Source organism: Manis javanica, chromosome 13 (genome assembly GCF_040802235.1).
Source record: "Manis javanica isolate MJ-LG chromosome 13, MJ_LKY, whole genome shotgun sequence".
In the NCBI taxonomy this organism is placed as follows: domain Eukaryota; kingdom Metazoa; phylum Chordata; class Mammalia; order Pholidota; family Manidae; genus Manis; species Manis javanica.
Window position 1 is genome coordinate 37,072,270 of NC_133168.1, and position 17,651 is coordinate 37,089,920.

At 36.5% G+C, this 17,651-nt stretch overlaps 1 protein-coding gene and 1 pseudogene across 7 annotated transcripts in view; one reads left to right on the plus strand and one right to left on the minus strand.

Moving 5' to 3' along the window:
- Positions 1-17,651, minus strand: part of ZUP1 (zinc finger containing ubiquitin peptidase 1) — a 36,606-nt gene that overhangs the window by 11,860 nt on the left and 7,095 nt on the right. For 6 of the 7 annotated variants that reach the window (XR_012124170.1, XM_073219443.1, XM_073219442.1 and 3 more), the window contains exons 3-5: positions 14,043-14,153; positions 5,516-5,637; positions 3,789-3,957 (exon numbers count right to left, since the gene is read on the minus strand). Coding sequence is in view for 6 of the 7 variants with exons in the window: in XM_073219443.1 (XP_073075544.1) it covers positions 3,789-3,957; positions 5,516-5,637; positions 14,043-14,153 (402 nt within the window). In the remaining variant the exon portion in view is untranslated. The remainder of the gene's footprint in view (positions 1-3,788; positions 3,958-5,515; positions 5,638-14,042; positions 14,154-17,651) is intronic. The other variant, XM_036993207.2, reaches the window with a different exon arrangement.
- On the plus strand, positions 14,406-16,746 carry LOC140845765 (eukaryotic peptide chain release factor subunit 1 pseudogene; annotated as a pseudogene).

The following is a 17,651-nucleotide window of genomic DNA, read 5'->3' on the forward strand; positions in this document are numbered from 1 at the left end:
ATACAAAAGACCAGTATGACAATATTCCTTGAAATCTCACAGGCCTGGACTATATAGTAAGTGCTATAACATAGATAAACAAGGTGTTAGCACAGGGTACATCCGACTCTGTCCTTTTCCTCCTTGTAGTATACTCCTCTTGTTTTGAAATCCTACAGATACTCCAAGGATCAAATGCTCCTGTCTTTATAATCCTTTTCCTGATTCTAAAGCCATAAACAAAAGGCCTTTCTTTAAACACTCACTACATTTACTTGTTGTGCCTCCTAGATCCTAGCCATACCCTGTCAAGGAAGATGACTACAGTTGGGGGCACTTTACTTATTTTACAGACTCTGCAAAGCTTATGGGCAGGAATGTCTTATCTGGATAGCCTATAATTTCTCATATAGCAAATGGCACCAAAAAGACAATCACTAAATGCTTTTCACTTGAATGAAGCGTATCTATAGGAAAATGGGGTTTTGTCTTTAAGAAGTTAGTAAGAGTCAATAAATCAAAATGATTAAATGAATCAAGAGCTGCAGCTGTGCCTAGCACCACGAAGGATAGAAATACAGATCATTACAACTATTTCGAAGGAACTTAGAAAGATAAGACTTACAATCAAGAAAAAGAAAAATTAAAATGCTATATAACTGAGTACTAAATGTTGTAACATGGGATGGATAATCTAGAAATTCAGATAAAATAAATGTGGAATTCAGTATCATAAACTTTGATGAAGAAATCAAGACTTGAGAGAGACCTTTAAAAATGAGATGGGAAACACCCAAGAAAAACAGAGAAGAAAGTAATGTACATTCTAATATACTTTGGCATAGTTAGTAATGAGATTATAGTGCCTCACTGTCTAGGTGACAGTGTCCTAGCACCCACATCATGTAACTGCTTTAAGGAAAAATTTCCTCAAAAGAAAGCTTTTTATTCCTTAGTACCTAAATCTCTTTATATTTTCCAAGATGCATCTATCTTGTTAAATTATATTCTATTGTTAACATTATAACAAAAAGAGTCTTTAAGTCACACACTGCTTCAATTAACATTTGCAGAATTAATAAAAAATAAAAGTCTTTGCCACGAATCATTCACTTATAAATTTCAAAGCAGTATTTATTAAAAGGACATCGTGTATTATAGGGCAGTGTTCTTTAATCTTTTAGAGATAAATTTATTTTAAATTATATATACATACTGTATTCTGTAGTAACTCTGAAACATATGCACAAATAGAAATTGAAGGATGACATAAATTAACAACAAAAAGAGTTCTAATTATTTTCTTCCTGTATACCTTAATGAGTCACATTACACATCTGTTGGGATATACTATGCCACATAGAAAACTTTTTACATACAGACTCTTGAAAAAGTATAAACACAGATTTCATAAAGAAACCTATGGATATATGAAAATATATGACATATGGATACACATATATAGGGAAAGTACAGAGTCACTAAATGGTACCAAGATAAATAAGCAATAAGAACTTATAAGTATTGTTATTGTTACAAATAAGGGGAAAAATTAGATTCATAGTTTTCTCTTTCTCCCCCCCACCTCTCTCACACTCACACACACACACACACACACACACACACACACACACACACACATTTCAAGTGGACTAAAAGTCAAAATATAAGAAGCAAAAGCAAAATATAAATATTAAAAGAAAATATAAAGGAATATAAATATGTTCATGACCTCAAAAATAGGGGAGCTTCTTAAAGACACTTAGGATACAAATAAAGGAAAAGACTGAGAAATTTGATTATTATATTCAAATTTAAAACTGTCTAATCAAAGACACAGAAAATTTAAAGGCAAATTATAGACCTGAAGAAGATATTTGCATCTTGAATAATCAACAAAGAATTAGAGTTCTGAATACCTAAAGAACTCCCACAAACCAAGAAAAGAGAGAGAACCCAGTAGAATATGGACAAGGGAAAGCAACAGATTGTTTACTGAAGAAACTAACTCAGGAGTAACCAGGGAAATGCAAATTAAGGCCTGCATCATCTTATGCCCTATTTAATGGGAAAGATTAGAAAGTGGCACCGTACAAAGTGTGATTGAGAATACTGATGCAGTAGATTATGACCATTTTGGAAAACAATTCCGCAATAACCTTAACAAAGTTAAAGATGTATATGCCCTTTAACCTAGCATTTCCAGTTCTGGATGCAATACTAGAGAAACTCTTAAAGGAGACCTGTTTATAATCTGTAGGAGTAAAAAATAGAAACAACTAAATGTCTGTTAACATGCAAATAGGTAAATAAGTTGTTTATAATTCATATAAGGAAATACTGTAAGAATCAAAATATTCAAGCAAACCAAACTAGAGCATATGTATTGTATACCAATTTGAATACACAGGTGAACTTTCAACAACATGGGTTTGAACTGTGCAGATCCACTTATATGCAAACTTTTCAATTAATACTGTACAGTACTGTTAATGTACTTTCTCTTCCTTATGAACTTTCTCAGCAACATTTTCTTTAACAAAGTATACTGTAAGAATACAGTATATACTACATGTAACATACAAATTATGTGTTAATCGATTGTTTATGTTATTGGCAAGGCCTCTGGTCAGCAGTAGGCTATTAGTAGTTCAGTTTTTGGAGAGCCAAAAGTCATATGTGAATTTTCACCTGTGTTGGGGGATCAGCACCCCTAATGTCCACATTGTTCAAGGGTCAACTGTAGTTTAAATACATAAAATACTATGTACTGTTTATGGAAACCTACATATATGACAAAAGTAGTAAAACATATATAAGGTTGATAAATACCAAATTCAGGATAATGATTCCTACTGTGGAGGAGGAGCAATTAGAATCAGAAAGGTATATAAAAGGGGTTTAAAATACATATGAAAGGTTCTAAAGCTTTAAGATTCAAAAAAGTTGGGTTGTAGGAACAAAGCTATTTCCGTATAAATTTTTTTTACTATGCTGATGGATTAAAACATAATTTCAATAATATTAGGGAAAAAGCACAGTCTTTGCAGCATGGCAGACCTGACTGTGAATAACTGGCTATGCAGCTTTACCTTGGGAAAGTAATTTAACCTAAGTCACAACTGCCTCATCCAGAAAAATGGAACTACCTAAGAGAATGTTTGTTTAACAATAGTTAAATGATTCAATACATATAAAGGCCTTAGCGTCTAAAACTGTACTGAACAATATGGTAGCAACCATCTTCATGTAGCTATTGGGTACCTGAAATACAGCTGGTCCAAACTGAGATGCTCTGTGAAGTATAAAATACACATTAGATTTTGAAGAATGTACCAAGATTGCAAAGTAAGTCATTAATAGTTTTTAATATTGATTATACCTTGAAATATTATTATGAACATACTGGGCTTAATATATTAAGGTTAATTTCACCTGAATTAATCAAAATTAATTTCCTTCTTTTTCTAACGTGACTGCTAGGAATTTAAATTATGCATTTGGCTCACTTACATTGTTATTAGACAGCACTCATCTAGAACACAGGAAGAACTCAATTAAAACTTTCCTAAAGGTTCATTTTCAAGTACCAAGTAAATTAAAATAACATAAAAGTGAATTATTTACTGTAAAAATAGAAGTTCAGAAGTTTCAAAACAACCCATTTAAAAAAATTATTTGAAAACAGTGTCACCTAAAACTATGTAAACTATGAATTATGAAAAGTCATCAAAATCCAAGTAGTTCTAATTATAGCTTCAGTGATGTATGAAATATCAAAACCATGATTTTGATATTTAAATACTCACCAGAAGTTTTTGTCTTTCCATCATCAATACCAATAGCTAGTGATTCCATCATATCAGCCTTTCTTCTGTGAAATTCAGATGGATGCATTCTTCCTCTATTTACTTCTATCTCCATATTTTGTAGCTGCTGTTGTTTATACCCTCCAGAATTATCTAAACCATATTGTCTCTATTGAACATAAACATGAATGACTTAATTTTATATTCCTTAACTCAGTGAGGATGTAAACTTAACACAACTTTACTTGGAAACTTACTTTGAAATATTCTGGCTTATAGACTTCAATACAAATCAACTTTTAAGATTTTTTAAGAAAAATCACACAAAAATACCTTTGTTAATAATACCCTTTTTCTCTATAAAAACCACTGTGGCAAGAGACCTGCTTTCCTTGGAGTAGGGAATGTAGAGATTCCTACCTTCCCACTAAAAATACTGTGAATGGCAGATGAGTTCTGGACATCCTATTGATTTTTTCAAGAAAACTTGTTGGTACTTGTTATTTAGTTTCCAAGCTAGCCTACAAAGGCCTACTTAGTAAATGAACTATGTTTTTGCACACTGGACAGAATATCTCAACTCATATGTATAAGACAGCCTCTAGGGAAAAGGTTTCTGAGATCTAAACAATGAAATTGCAAAGTTACATAACAAAATCTCTTAAATGCTGGAAACTTTTTGTATGGATAATGTTCAAGATTACATAAAGCAAAGAAGACTTAGGAAAAAACTAACTTTTTCTCTTCTGAATCCTGGTGGGAAATATTTTGCAAATACGTAAATCACCAATGAGAAAGCCTAAATTAGATCATCCAAAGGGAGAATTAAATATTCTCATACATGGCTACCTAGAAAAAAAGTCTGAGAAAAAAGTCAGAAGCCAAATAAGTCAGAAAATCATGATATATACAATGCATATTAATATATTAAAGGCTTTGATGAGTCCTGAAGTATACAAACCTGTTAAATGGAACACTTTCAAACCTATTTGATCATAAACCCTTTCTATCATATATTATTACATTAGCACATAGAAGAAGGACATTTAAAAACTCTGAGCATTATTAGTATGGATGACAATATGGGCCACAATAAATTCGTATTGAAAAAGTAGAAAAACTTATTAAAAATTTAAATGCAGTAAAATATAACAGATGCTCCCAGTTTAGTTCAACAAATACCCACTTAAGATAGGTAAGTCTCAAATATCATCAAACAGTATTTTCCATTACAAATGGTTCTTTCTGAATTCCAGAATTGCAATCACTGAAATAACTTAAGACTCAGACAGAAGACATTAATTTTAAGTTTCGCTATTAAGTATCTATATAAGCACTCAAATTCTGAGTCTTGGTTTCCTAATTTGCCCAAACAATTTAACACAGATTTGAATCCAGGCTTTACCACATAATATTGCCAGATACTGAGCAAGTTAAGCTAATTACACACTCTTTGTCTCCATTTCTTCATCTGTTAAAAAATAAAAGTCTAAAATAACTTCTCATGGACTAGTAGTAAAGATTTTGAGATGTTATTTATCAAGTACTTGCCCCAGTACATGATCAGAATAAGTACTTATAAATGTTGACTACTTTGAACTATAAAATATATATGTAAAACAACATTTTGCATAATAACAAGAACAAAAATAATAGGCTAAAAGTCTTGACAGCATATTTGAGAAATAACCCTACCAAACTATTATAATTATTTTTAATCTTTGTACCTGAAGCTTCTGAAATTCTTCCACTTCTTGTCTTGATTCTTCAGATCTCCTCTTTCTGTCTTCTTCTTGTTGAAGCTGGTGAGCCAATTCTAGATCTCTAGAACACTGGACTCTATCCATGCCTATTAGATATTTTTAATGTGTAGAATAAAATAATTACTGAAATCATAGTTTACTTATATGTTAATTAAATGAGCATAGATATTGAGAAGTGACTATGGTTATCATGGGGGAGGGAGTGGGTGAAATAGGTGAAGGGGATAAAGAGGCACAAAATCTCAACAATAATATAAGTTAGTCACAGGAATGAAAGCAAAGCATAGAGAATATAGTCAATAGTTCTGTAACATCATTCTATATTGATATATAGCAACTACACTACTTGGGGTGAGTAGTCAATAATATATATCATTGTCAAATCACTATGTTGTATACTTGAAACCAATGCAATATTGTATATCAACTATACTACATTAAAAAATGGAATAAATGCTATGATTTTGCTATTTATTAATGACTCCTATGTCGTGGAAACACTTAAGTGCAAACCTAGCAGAACATTAAGGGCTTCTTTAAGAGTACAACCCCCATTTAAATCATTGATATTCACTGAACATTTATGTTTAGGCTGTGACAAGTATTTTTCATTAATTATCTAATTTGATCTTCCTAACAATCTTGGGAAATTAGGTATTATTATCTACTAAAGAAATCAGAACTTAAGAGAAATTAAATAACAACCTTTCATTGGTATTCCTTATTATCACAAATAAGGCAGACTGGTTTTTAAAAGAAATTTGTGTGAAGGGTGGGCCAATAACATTAAAATATATATTTGCAAAGTATTAGATCATAACTTAATTACAGGCTGACCCAAAACAAACAGCACAACTCTGCAACATCTTGCCCTATTTCCTCTCTATGCAGTGTCCAGCAGATCCATTAATGAGTGGCTCTGGCCAGCATCTTGTCTTCTTAACTTCCCAATTTGATGGTTTAACTATGTATTTGAAGATTATTGCTTTCCTTGCAAATCTCTCAGCCTCACATAGTCCTATTTGGTCCCCACTTCTGCTGTTGGAAATATGCAATAATTCACAATTGATTTTTACTTCTGAGGCCACCTACAGTGATTCACTCAGAACATATCTTTCTTTCATATCCATAGTAGGTTTACAGAATACTCTATGTAACCATACAAAGCCTATCATAAACAAAGAATTCTCAGACATTCAGCTCCAGAGGATTTTTCTTCCATAGCATTTACTATAGAACCACCAGACAGTGAGTGACCATTCCATGTTTGTTCCAGTAATTCTCATTGTGGGCTTAGGCTTAATGAGCAAGTACTTTGGTTCCTAGAAATCCCTGACTGGTATTAGGATTATTGATACTGGACACTAAAGACCCCTGCATTAACAGGAGGTATCAATGTACCTGAAGAAACTTAAATCCAGTAGAACGCAATTGGTTTCTCTTAGTGTCTATTTTGTATCTTGTTTCAGTGGGATGGTGAAACTCACATAGGCAATAATGATTACTTAATGCCATTATTAAAGAGATAGGGGACAGAGGAAAGGTTTTATAGAGTCACCTATAAAATTTGTAAGTGGTAATAAAAGAAGCTGGGCAAGCAGCTGGAAATGTACTTGAAAAATTTTTAAGTCACCCAGCTCACAGTCTTTTTTAAAATTGTATGTGCCATACGGCAGCCTCTTAGCACATCAATTTTTGCTGACCAGATATTAAATTCAGTTATTTGTAGCTGCTGAAAGAATGGCCTTAACTTACAAATCAAACAGATTTTTTAACTGCATAGTATTTCATAGTCTTCTATAAAATTATGCTTTGGTGCAAAACCCTGGATGCACACCCCTATTTTATCTGTTCATCAGAACAGTTTTACAACTTTTCTGTGCAACAACTTCTAAATAAAGATGAAGCTAGATTAGAATTCTTTAAAGGGTTTTAAGAGAGATTTATTTTTAACCAGTATGCTTTTCTCTATATTACTATTCTAACAATTAAATATGTGTCTAGAAAGCAGAAATTAAATCTAACATTCTTATTTTTAAACATACAAACAGATTGAGGGGAAGATGGCAGCGTGAGTAGTTCAGAGGAAATCTCCTCCCTAAAACATATATATTTATGAAAATACAATAAATACAACTATTCCTAAAAGAGACACCAGTGGATGCAGTACAACAGCCAGGATACATCTACATCTGTGAGAACTCAACATCACACGAAGGGGGTAAGATACAAGCCGTGGCCAGGCGGGACCCAAATGCCCCCCCACCCCAGAACCCAGCAGGAAGAAAGGAGTCAGAACAGGGAGGGAGTGAAAGCCCAGGACTGCTAAACAACCAGCTCTAGAAATCCGCACCCAGAGCGCAGACACAAGGTGCACAGGGTGCTGGATATTAGAGAAACAGAAAAGCAAAACCAGTGGGCAGGTCCCCGCAACCGGCGCTCCCAAGACAAAAGAAAAGCAAGTGCTTTCTGCAAGTCTTAAAGAGACAAGGACCCCATAGCTGGACAAAGTCATCCCGGCACACTCAGCCAGCAGCTGGAAATCCTGGGGACCCTTAGGCACCCTAAACCCCGGGGAGGCAGCGCAGCTCTGAAGCCCCTCACGGCACTAAACAGCCTGCCAGTCGTTCCTCCAAATGGTGCGGATCCCGACACACCAGCCCAGTAGAGGGAGAGTGGCAGTGCGTGCCGGGGGGCAGTGGCGCCGGAAGGGACTGGGAGCAGATCACGTGCACCAACGGCACCAGGGGGGACCAGGAGAGGCTGTGCGAGCCCACAGCGGCGGCGACCGAACATCCCAGGTGCAGCTTGCGTGCACCGGCGGCAGTGGAGCCAGAGGAGCCTGGTAGAGGCCTGCGTGGGAGAGCCCCGCACGCACCTGCAGCAAAGCCAGAGGGAGCAGGCGCGCTCCCAGCGGCCGACCGGAATCCCAACCCAATGCACAGCTGCCCGGGCCAGACCCAAAGGCCGCTGCTGGGACACAGCTGCCCAGCAGGTGCACCGCTATCACGGAGGAGCACACCTGGCATGCCTGCCACTCCCCGCAGGGCTCTGCGCTGCTCTGACAGAGACCCCGCCCACAGCAGCTTAGGGGACTAACCCGGTGGCTGTTCCAGGAGTGCGGGTAACTGATACAGGCAGCGGAGAAGGGCAAGGCATCCAGCAAGCAGGAAAGGACTTTCTTCTCCCAGCTGACATACCCGCAACCTGCCTACAGCCACCGCTATCACCATGAAAAGGCAAAAAAATTTAGCCCAGTCCCAGATAGTTCAGACAACACCTGAGAGAGGATCTGCAGAGACAGAACTAACCAGTCTCCCTGAAAAAGAATTCAAAATAAAAATCATAAACATGCTGACAGAGCTGCAGAGAAATATGCAAGAGCTAAGGGATGACGACCGGAGGGAGATTACAGACGTCCAGAGGGAGATTACAGAAGTGAAACAAACTCCAGAAGGATTTATAAACAGAATGGATAAGATGCAAGAGGCCACTGATAGACTAGAAACCAGAAAATAGAAACGCATAGAAGGTGACACAGAGAGAGATAAAAGGATCTCCAGGAATGAAACAATACTAAGAGAACTGGGTGATCAATCCAAAAGGACAATATCCGCATTATAGGGGTACCAGAAGAAGAAGAAAGAGAAAAAGGGATAGAAAGTGTCTTTGAAGAAATAATTGCTGAGAACTTCCCCAAACTGAGGGAGGGAATAGTTGCTCAGACTATGGAGGCACACAGAACTCCCAAGAGACAGGACCCAAAGAGGACCACACCAAGACACATAATAATAAAAATGGCAAAGATGAAGGACAAGGACAGAGTATTAAAGGCAGCCAGAGAGAGGAAAAAAGTCACCTACAAAGGAAAACCCATCAGGCTATCATCAGACTTCTCAACAGAAACCTTACAGGCTAGAAGAGAATGGCATGATATATTTAATGCAATGAAACAGAAGGGCTTGAACCAAGGATACTGTACCCAGCACGATTATCATTAAAATATGAAGGAGGGATTAAACAATTCCCAGACAAGCAAAAGTTGAGGGAATTTGGCTCCCACAAACGACTTCTACAGGGTGTTTTAGAGGGACTGCTCTAGATGGGAGCACTCCTAAAAGGAGCACAGAACAAAACACCCAACATATGAAGAATAGAGGAGGAGGAATAAGAAGGGAAAGAAATAATCATCAGACTGTGTTTATAATAGCCCAATAAGAGACTTAAGTTAGACAGTAAGGTAGTAAAGAAGCTACCCTTGAACCTTTGGTAACCACGAATCTAAAGCCTGCAATGGCAATAAGTACATATCTTTCAATAATCACCCTAAATGTAAATGGACTGAATGCACCAATCAAAACACACAGAGTAACAGAATGGATAAAAAAAGCAAGAATATGCTGCTTACAAGAGACTCACCTCAAACCCAAACACATGCAGAGATTAAAAGTCAAGGGATGGAGAAAGATATTTCATGCAAACAACAGAGAGAAAAAAGTAGGTGTTGCAATACTAGCTAGCATCAGACAAAACAGACTTCAAAACAAAGAAAGTAACAAGAGATAAAGATGGACATTACATAATGATAAAGGGCTCAGTCCAACAAGAGGATATAACCATTATAAGCATATATGCACCCAATACAGGACGACCAATATATGTGAAACAAAAACTAACAAAATTAAAGGAGGAAATAGAATGCAATGCATTCATTTTGGGAGACTTTAACACACCACTCACTCCAAAGGACAGATCCACCAGACAGAAAATAAGTAAGGACACACAGGCACTGAACAACAGAGTAGAACAGATGGACCTAATAGAAATCTATAGAACTCTACATCCAAAAGCAACAGGATACACATTCTTCTCAAGTGCACATGGAACATTCTCCAGAATAGAACACACACTAGGCCACAAAAAGAGCCTCAGTAAATTCCAGAAGATTGAAATCCTACCAACCAACTTTTCAGACCACAAAGGTATAAAACTAGAAATAAATTGTACAAAGAAAGCAAAAAGGCTCACAAACACATGAAGGCTTAACAACATGCTCCTAAATAATCAATGGATCAATGACCAAATTAAAATGGAGATCCAGCAATATATGGAAACATGACAACAACAACACAAAGCCCCAACTTCTGTGGGATGCAGCAAAAGCAGTCTTAAGAGGAAAGTATATAGCAATCCAGGCATATTTAATGAAGGAAGAACAATCCCAAATGAATAGTCTAATGTCACAATTATCAAAATAGGAAAAAGAAGAACAAATTAGGCCTAAGGTCAGCAGACGGAGGGACATAATAAAGATCAGAGAAGAAATAAATAAAATTGAGAAGAATAAAACAGAAAAAATCAATGAAACCAAGAGCTGGTTCTTCGAGAAAATAAACAAAATAGATAAGTCTCTAGCCAGACTTATTAAGAGAAAAAGAGAGTCAACACACATCAACAGAATCAGAAACGAGAAAGGAAAAATCACAGCGGACCCCATAGAAATACAAAGATTATTAGAGAATACTATGAAAACCTATATGCCAACAAGCTGGAAAACCTAGGAGAAATGGACAACTTCCTAGAAAAATACAACCTTCTAAGACTGACCCAGAAAGAAACAGAAAATCTACACAGACCAATTACCAGCAATGAAATTGAATCAGTAATCAAAAAACTACCCAAAAACAAAACCCCTGGGCCAGATGGATTTACCTCGGAATTCTATCAGACATACAGAGAAGACATAATACCCATTCCCCTTAAAGTTTTCCAAAAAATAGAAGAGGAGGGAATACTCCCACACTCATTCTATGAAGCCAACATCACCCTAATACAAAAACCAAACAAAAACCCCACCAAAAAAGAATACTACAGACCAATATCCCTGATGAACGTAGATGCAAAAATACTCAACAAAATATTAGCAAAACGAATTCAAAAATACATCAAGAGGATCATACACCATGACCAAGTGGGATTCATCCCAGGGTTGCAAGGATGGTACAATATTCGAAAATCCATCAACATCATCCACCACATCAACAAAAAGGACAAAAACCACATGATGATCTCCATAGATGCTGAAAAAGCATTCGACAAAATTCAACATCCATTCATGATAAAAACTCTCAACAAATGGGTATAGAGGGCAAGTACCTCAAGATAATAAAGGCCATATATTATAAACCCACAGCCAACATCATACTGAACAGCGAGAAGCTGAAAGCTTTACCTCTGCGATCAGGAACAAGACAGGGAAGCCCACTCTCCCCACTGTTATTCAACATAGTACTGGAGGTCCTAGCTACGGCAATTAGATAAAACAAAGAAATACAAGGAATCCAGATCAGTAAAGAAGTTAAACTGTTACTATTTCCAGATGACATGATATTGTACATAAAAAACCCTAAAGAATCCACTCTGAAACTACTAGAGCTAATATCGGAATTCAGCAAAGTTGCAGGATACAAAATTAACACACAGAAATCTGTGGCTTTCCTATACACTAACAATGAACTAATAGAAAGAGAAATCAGGAAAACGATTCCATTCACAATAGCATCAAAAAGAATAAAATACCTAGGAATAAACCTAACCAAGGAAGTGAAAGACCTATACCCTGAAAACTACAAGACACTCTTAAGAGAAATTAAAGAGGTCACTAACAAATGGAAACTCATCCCATGCTCCTGGATAGGAAGATTTAATATCATCAAAATGGCCATCCTGCCCAAAGCAATATACAGATTCGATGCAATCCTATCAAACTACCAACAGCATTCTTCAATGAACTGGAACAAATAGTTCAAAAATTCATATGGAAACATCAAAGACCCCGAATAGCTAAAGCAATCCTGACAAGGAAGAATAAAGTGGGGGAGGATCTCACTCCCCAACTTCAAGCTCTACTACAAAGCCACAGTAATCAAGACAATTTGGTACTGGCACAAGAACAGAGCCACAGACCCGTGGAACAGAACAGAGACTCCAAACATTAACCCAAACATATATGGTCAACTAGTATTCAATAAAGGGGCCATGGACATACTATGGGGAAATGACAGTCTCTTCAACAGATGGTGCTGGCAAAACTGGACAGCTACATGTAAGAGAATGAAACTCGATCATTGTCTAACCCCATAAACAAAAGTAAATTCGAAATGGATCAAAGACCTGAATGTAAGTCATGAAACCATAAAACTCTTAGAAAAAAACATAGGCAAAAATCTCATGGACATAAACATGAGTGACTTCTTCATGAACATATCTCCCCGGGCAAGGGAAACAAAGGCAAAAATGAACAAGTGGGACTAAAAAGCTTCTGTACAGCAAAGGATACCATCAATAGAACAAAAAGGTATCCTATAGTATGGGAGAATATATTCATAAATGACAGGTGTGATAAAGGATTGACATCCAAAATATATAAATAGCTCACACACCTCAACAAACAAAAAGCAAATAATCCAATTAAAAAATGGGCAGAGGAGCTGAATAGACAATTCTCTAAAGAAGAAATCCAGATGGCCAACAGGCACATGAAAAGATGCTCCACATCACTAATCATCAGAGAAATGCAAATTAAAACCACAATGAGATATCACCTCACACCAGTAAGGACTGCCATCATCGAAAAGACAAACAACAACAAATGTTGGCGAGGTTGTGGAGAAAGGGGAACCCTCCTACACTGCTGGTGGGAATGTAAATTAGTTCAACCATTGTGGAAAGCAGTATGGAGGTGCATCAAAATGCTCAAAATAGAAATGCCATTTTACCCAGGAATTCCACTTCTAGGAATTTACTCTAAGAATGCAGCACTCCAGTTTGAAAATGACAGATGCACCCCTATGTTTATCGCTGCACTATTTACAATAGCCAAGAAATGGAAGCAACCTAAATGTCCATAAGTAGATGAATGGATAAAGAAGATGTGGTACATATACACAAAGGAATATTACTCAGCCATAAGAAAAAAACAGATCCTACCATTCACAACAACATGGATGGAGCTAGAGGGTGTTATGCTCAGTGAAATAAGCCAGGCAGAGAAAGACAAGTACCAAATGATTTCACTCATATGTGGAGTATAAGAAAAAGGAAAACTGAAGGAACAAAACAGCAGCAGAATCACAGAACCCAAGAATGGACTAACAGTTACCAAAGGGAAAGGGACTGGGGAGGATGGGTGGGAAGGAAGGGATAAGGGCGGGGAAAAAGAAAGAGGGTATTACAATTGGCATGTATAGTGCATGGGGGGCACGTGGAGGGCTGTGCAACACAGAGAAGACAAGTAGTGATTTTACAGCATCTTACTACACAGATGGACAGTGACTGTGAAGGGGTATGTGGTGGGGACTTGGTGAAGGGGGGAGCCTAGTAAACATAATGTTCTTCATGTAATTGTGGATTAATGATATCAAAATAAAATAAAATAAAGAATAAACCACACAATGACTAAAAAAAAAAAAAAAAACACATACAAACATACCTTGTCCAAAGCTGCTTTCTTCCAAATGCAAGTCAACATGTTCCTGGAGAATATGGTAATTTGTACAGATGAGCCCACACATAGGGCAGTCATATAGTGGTTGATCACAGTCTATGTTAGAAATATAATTCCATTAGTTTTACTTTCAAAACTTAGATTTTTCACCCCAAGACAAAGATTGTCTACTAACCACTAACCTTATTAAATAAATTAAAGTTCTTGGTAGTTAGATTTAAAGCTATTTTTTTACTTATGGGGTCAGGATGAAAGACTGAGCAATAAGTACAAACCTCTTGCCACTTCAATAAAAGAAAATGTTAATAATACGCATTCAAATCTGTAGTCAAAACAAGGAAGATAAAAATGGTAAGTAGGGGCCAGTTTAGATATGGACTTCAGGAGTTAAAGATCAGCACCTTCCAAACTAAGTGGTGAGGTGCAGATTTCAAACATTTAGCAAAAAGTTGAGAATTACAATCATACTGTTCAGTTGGGTGCAGGAGGTAGAAAATCTGCATCCATCAACTAGCCCTGCAGGCACATCAGTGCAGCCTGCCTAGGGCAGAAGTGGTACCTCTGCAAGACCAAGTCCTGGCCAACACTGGTTACAAAGAAGGACCCAGATGTGCAGAATGAAAGCACTGAGCAATCTACACATACGTAAGGCCTGGTTTAGAGGCAGAGTAACTATGTTCAGAAAGTAGCCAAGACTGCTGTGCAGCTGCTTATTTTCCCAACAAACTGAATGTAACTGATCTCATTTTAGCTAAGTCAACCAACTTTCAAACTGTGAGCAAATCTGGTATGTTTGATCAGAGGTTGTAATCAAATTATTTAAATTAGTTGATATATCCAGTGGTGAAGAAAATGGAAACCAAGCTAATGGGTTATCTACTGCTGTCCTCTCTAAGGTGAAATTCACTTAAAAGAAATATTTCAACAAGATTTTCATGAAATCAGCCAGGACACAGACAAGTACTATCTTGGAGGTGAAGACACACTAAAGGCTCTAGGAATGAAAGCTGTAGAGGATTATTAATAGTTCGTGAAAATCTGGATATAATGAAATATGTTCTTCATTATCAAGCAAGAAAAGAAGAAAATTTTCTAACTTCAGGACAAAAGAAAAATCAAATTTCACAGACAGGACAGGAATATCAGCTAATTGAGAACATACCCTGGCTGGAATGGTTTGTTAACAACTATAAAAAATATAGTGCTACACTGAAAATTGGCACAGATAAATCATAAGAAGGATCCCAGTTTGTGAAAGGATTTGGCGGAATTAGAGGTATCTTTCAATACTAAGCACACTTCCAGGGAACGGAATACCAATAAGGAGACAATGAAGTCTTGGACCTTGAAGACTACTAGGTAATTGACATAGGTCCTGCAAAATGTGCCTCACCCTCCAACACCCAACCCAAGGAGTAAACGCATGGTAGAATCCAAAGAGAACCTGCCGTACATTGGACCATTTCCAGAATTTAATTCGTGAACATCAGGTAGTGAAAAGAAAACCCAAACAAAACCAGTTCCAACCCTACATTTTGGTTTGTCATGGTGTCAGCATCCCAGCCTACAACTAAGTCCCTAAATGCCACTTCGGAGTAATGTTAGAAAGTAACCTAGTTTTTACTTTTATTTGATGATAATGAAATTGATTGCTCTTATATTTTTATGGAATACAAATACAAGCGTTCTACAAAGCAAAAATACTCTGCTAAAGTAATATAAGTGACATCATAAAATAAAAAAAGAAAAATGCTAGGCATAAAAAAAGCCACTTGGGCTCATTAGCAGGTTAGACGTGGCTAAGGAAAGAATCTCTGGGCTTGAGCTGAAGGATGACAAGAGGAAATGTAAAGAGGAAAAAGACTAAAAAAAAATAGAAGAAGAAGAAAATATACAAAAACTGTGGGAAAGTTGTGACATACATGTAATGGGAATACTAGGAGAAAGAAGAAAGGAACAAAAGTAGTATTTGAAGCTATAATGACTGCAAATTTCCCCAAATTAATGTTTAGGAAGCTGAGAAAACACCAAATAGCATAAATGACAAAAAACTACAAAGAATGTCATATTCAAACTGTAGAAAATCAAAGATAAAAAATCTTGAAGGAAGAGGAAAAAAACACTTCATGTACAGGGGAGCAAAGATAAGAATTACATCCAACTTCTTGGGAACCATGTAAGCAGTAAGAGAAGGGAGTGAATATTTAAAGTTTCCAGAGGGCAAAAGCCCCCACCAACCTAGAATTCTGAATTCTGTAGTCTTCAAAAGTGAAGGTGAAAATAAAAAAAAATTTCAAACAAAAAAATGAGATTTGTTGCCAGTACACCTGCCTTGCAAGAAATATTTAAGGAAGTTCTTTGGAGAGAAGGAAAATGATATCGGTCAGAAACAAGAATTTAAAAATATACATGCAGATAGTCCCTCCTCCAGGTGGTGGAGCTTAATTCTCCTTCCTTAATAGGCCTAGTAACTTGCTTCTAACAAATATGAAAAGTGAAAGTTAGCAACTCTAGAGTGGAGAAAACTGGAAGGCACCATTTTAACCAAGTTATCAACCAGGTTATACAACCAGGTTATGGAAAGCAATTTATTCATAGTAAATATACAGAAAGACATAGGGAAGACATAAAGCAAGATCAACTTCAGTATCAGTGGGCCACGGCCAGTGGTTCCCTCCTAGCAGCTGATGCACACATCTCTCTTATTCCTTAATAAAGGATTTCATCCCCTTCCTGCAAGAGAGACAGACCAGTAAGGTTATGTAGGTGACTTAAGACACATTCGCTAAGGCAGAACAAAGGAGTACAAATTACTGTCTGAAACAGAAAGAAATTTCCACATGAGGGGAGCGTTCCAGGCCTATTCTTACACAGCCAAGTGAGAGTCAAAAGACTGCATGCATGAACTGTCTTTTCCAAGAGGGAGAAAATTAAATAATATAAAATACTCAATTAAAGCCATCAAAAGAAGAAAAAGAGACAACAACAAAAAGGAATGAAGAATAAGGGCAATAAATAGAAATAGTGACAGATATGATAGATACTAATCCAACTATAAGAATAATCACTTTAAACATGAGTAATCTAAATGCATCCATTAAAGATTTCAGAGTAGGTCAAAAAACAAGACCTGCCAATGAGCTATCTATAAGAAACCCACCTTAAATATAAGTACACATACAGATTAAAAGTACAAGTATGGAAAAAGATGTATGTACACACTAAGTTTTTAAAAAGCATGAGTAGCTAGCTATATTATTTCAGAAGGAGCAGAATTCAGAACAAGAAATGTTATCAGGGATAAAATGTAACATTATGTAATGTTAAAAAGTTCAATACTACAAGAAGACATAACAATCTTTAATGTGTTATGTGCCTAACCACAGGGTGTCAAAATACATGATACAAAAACTGACTGAATTACAAGGAGAAACAGTTAAGTCTGCTATTATACAGTTAGAAAATTTTTAACACTTCTTAGAAATGGAAAGATCCAGCAGGCAGAAAAAAGTGAGGATTTAGTTGAACTAACAGTGTCATCAATCAGCTGGATATAATCAACACCCTTACAGAACTACATCCAACAATAATGCA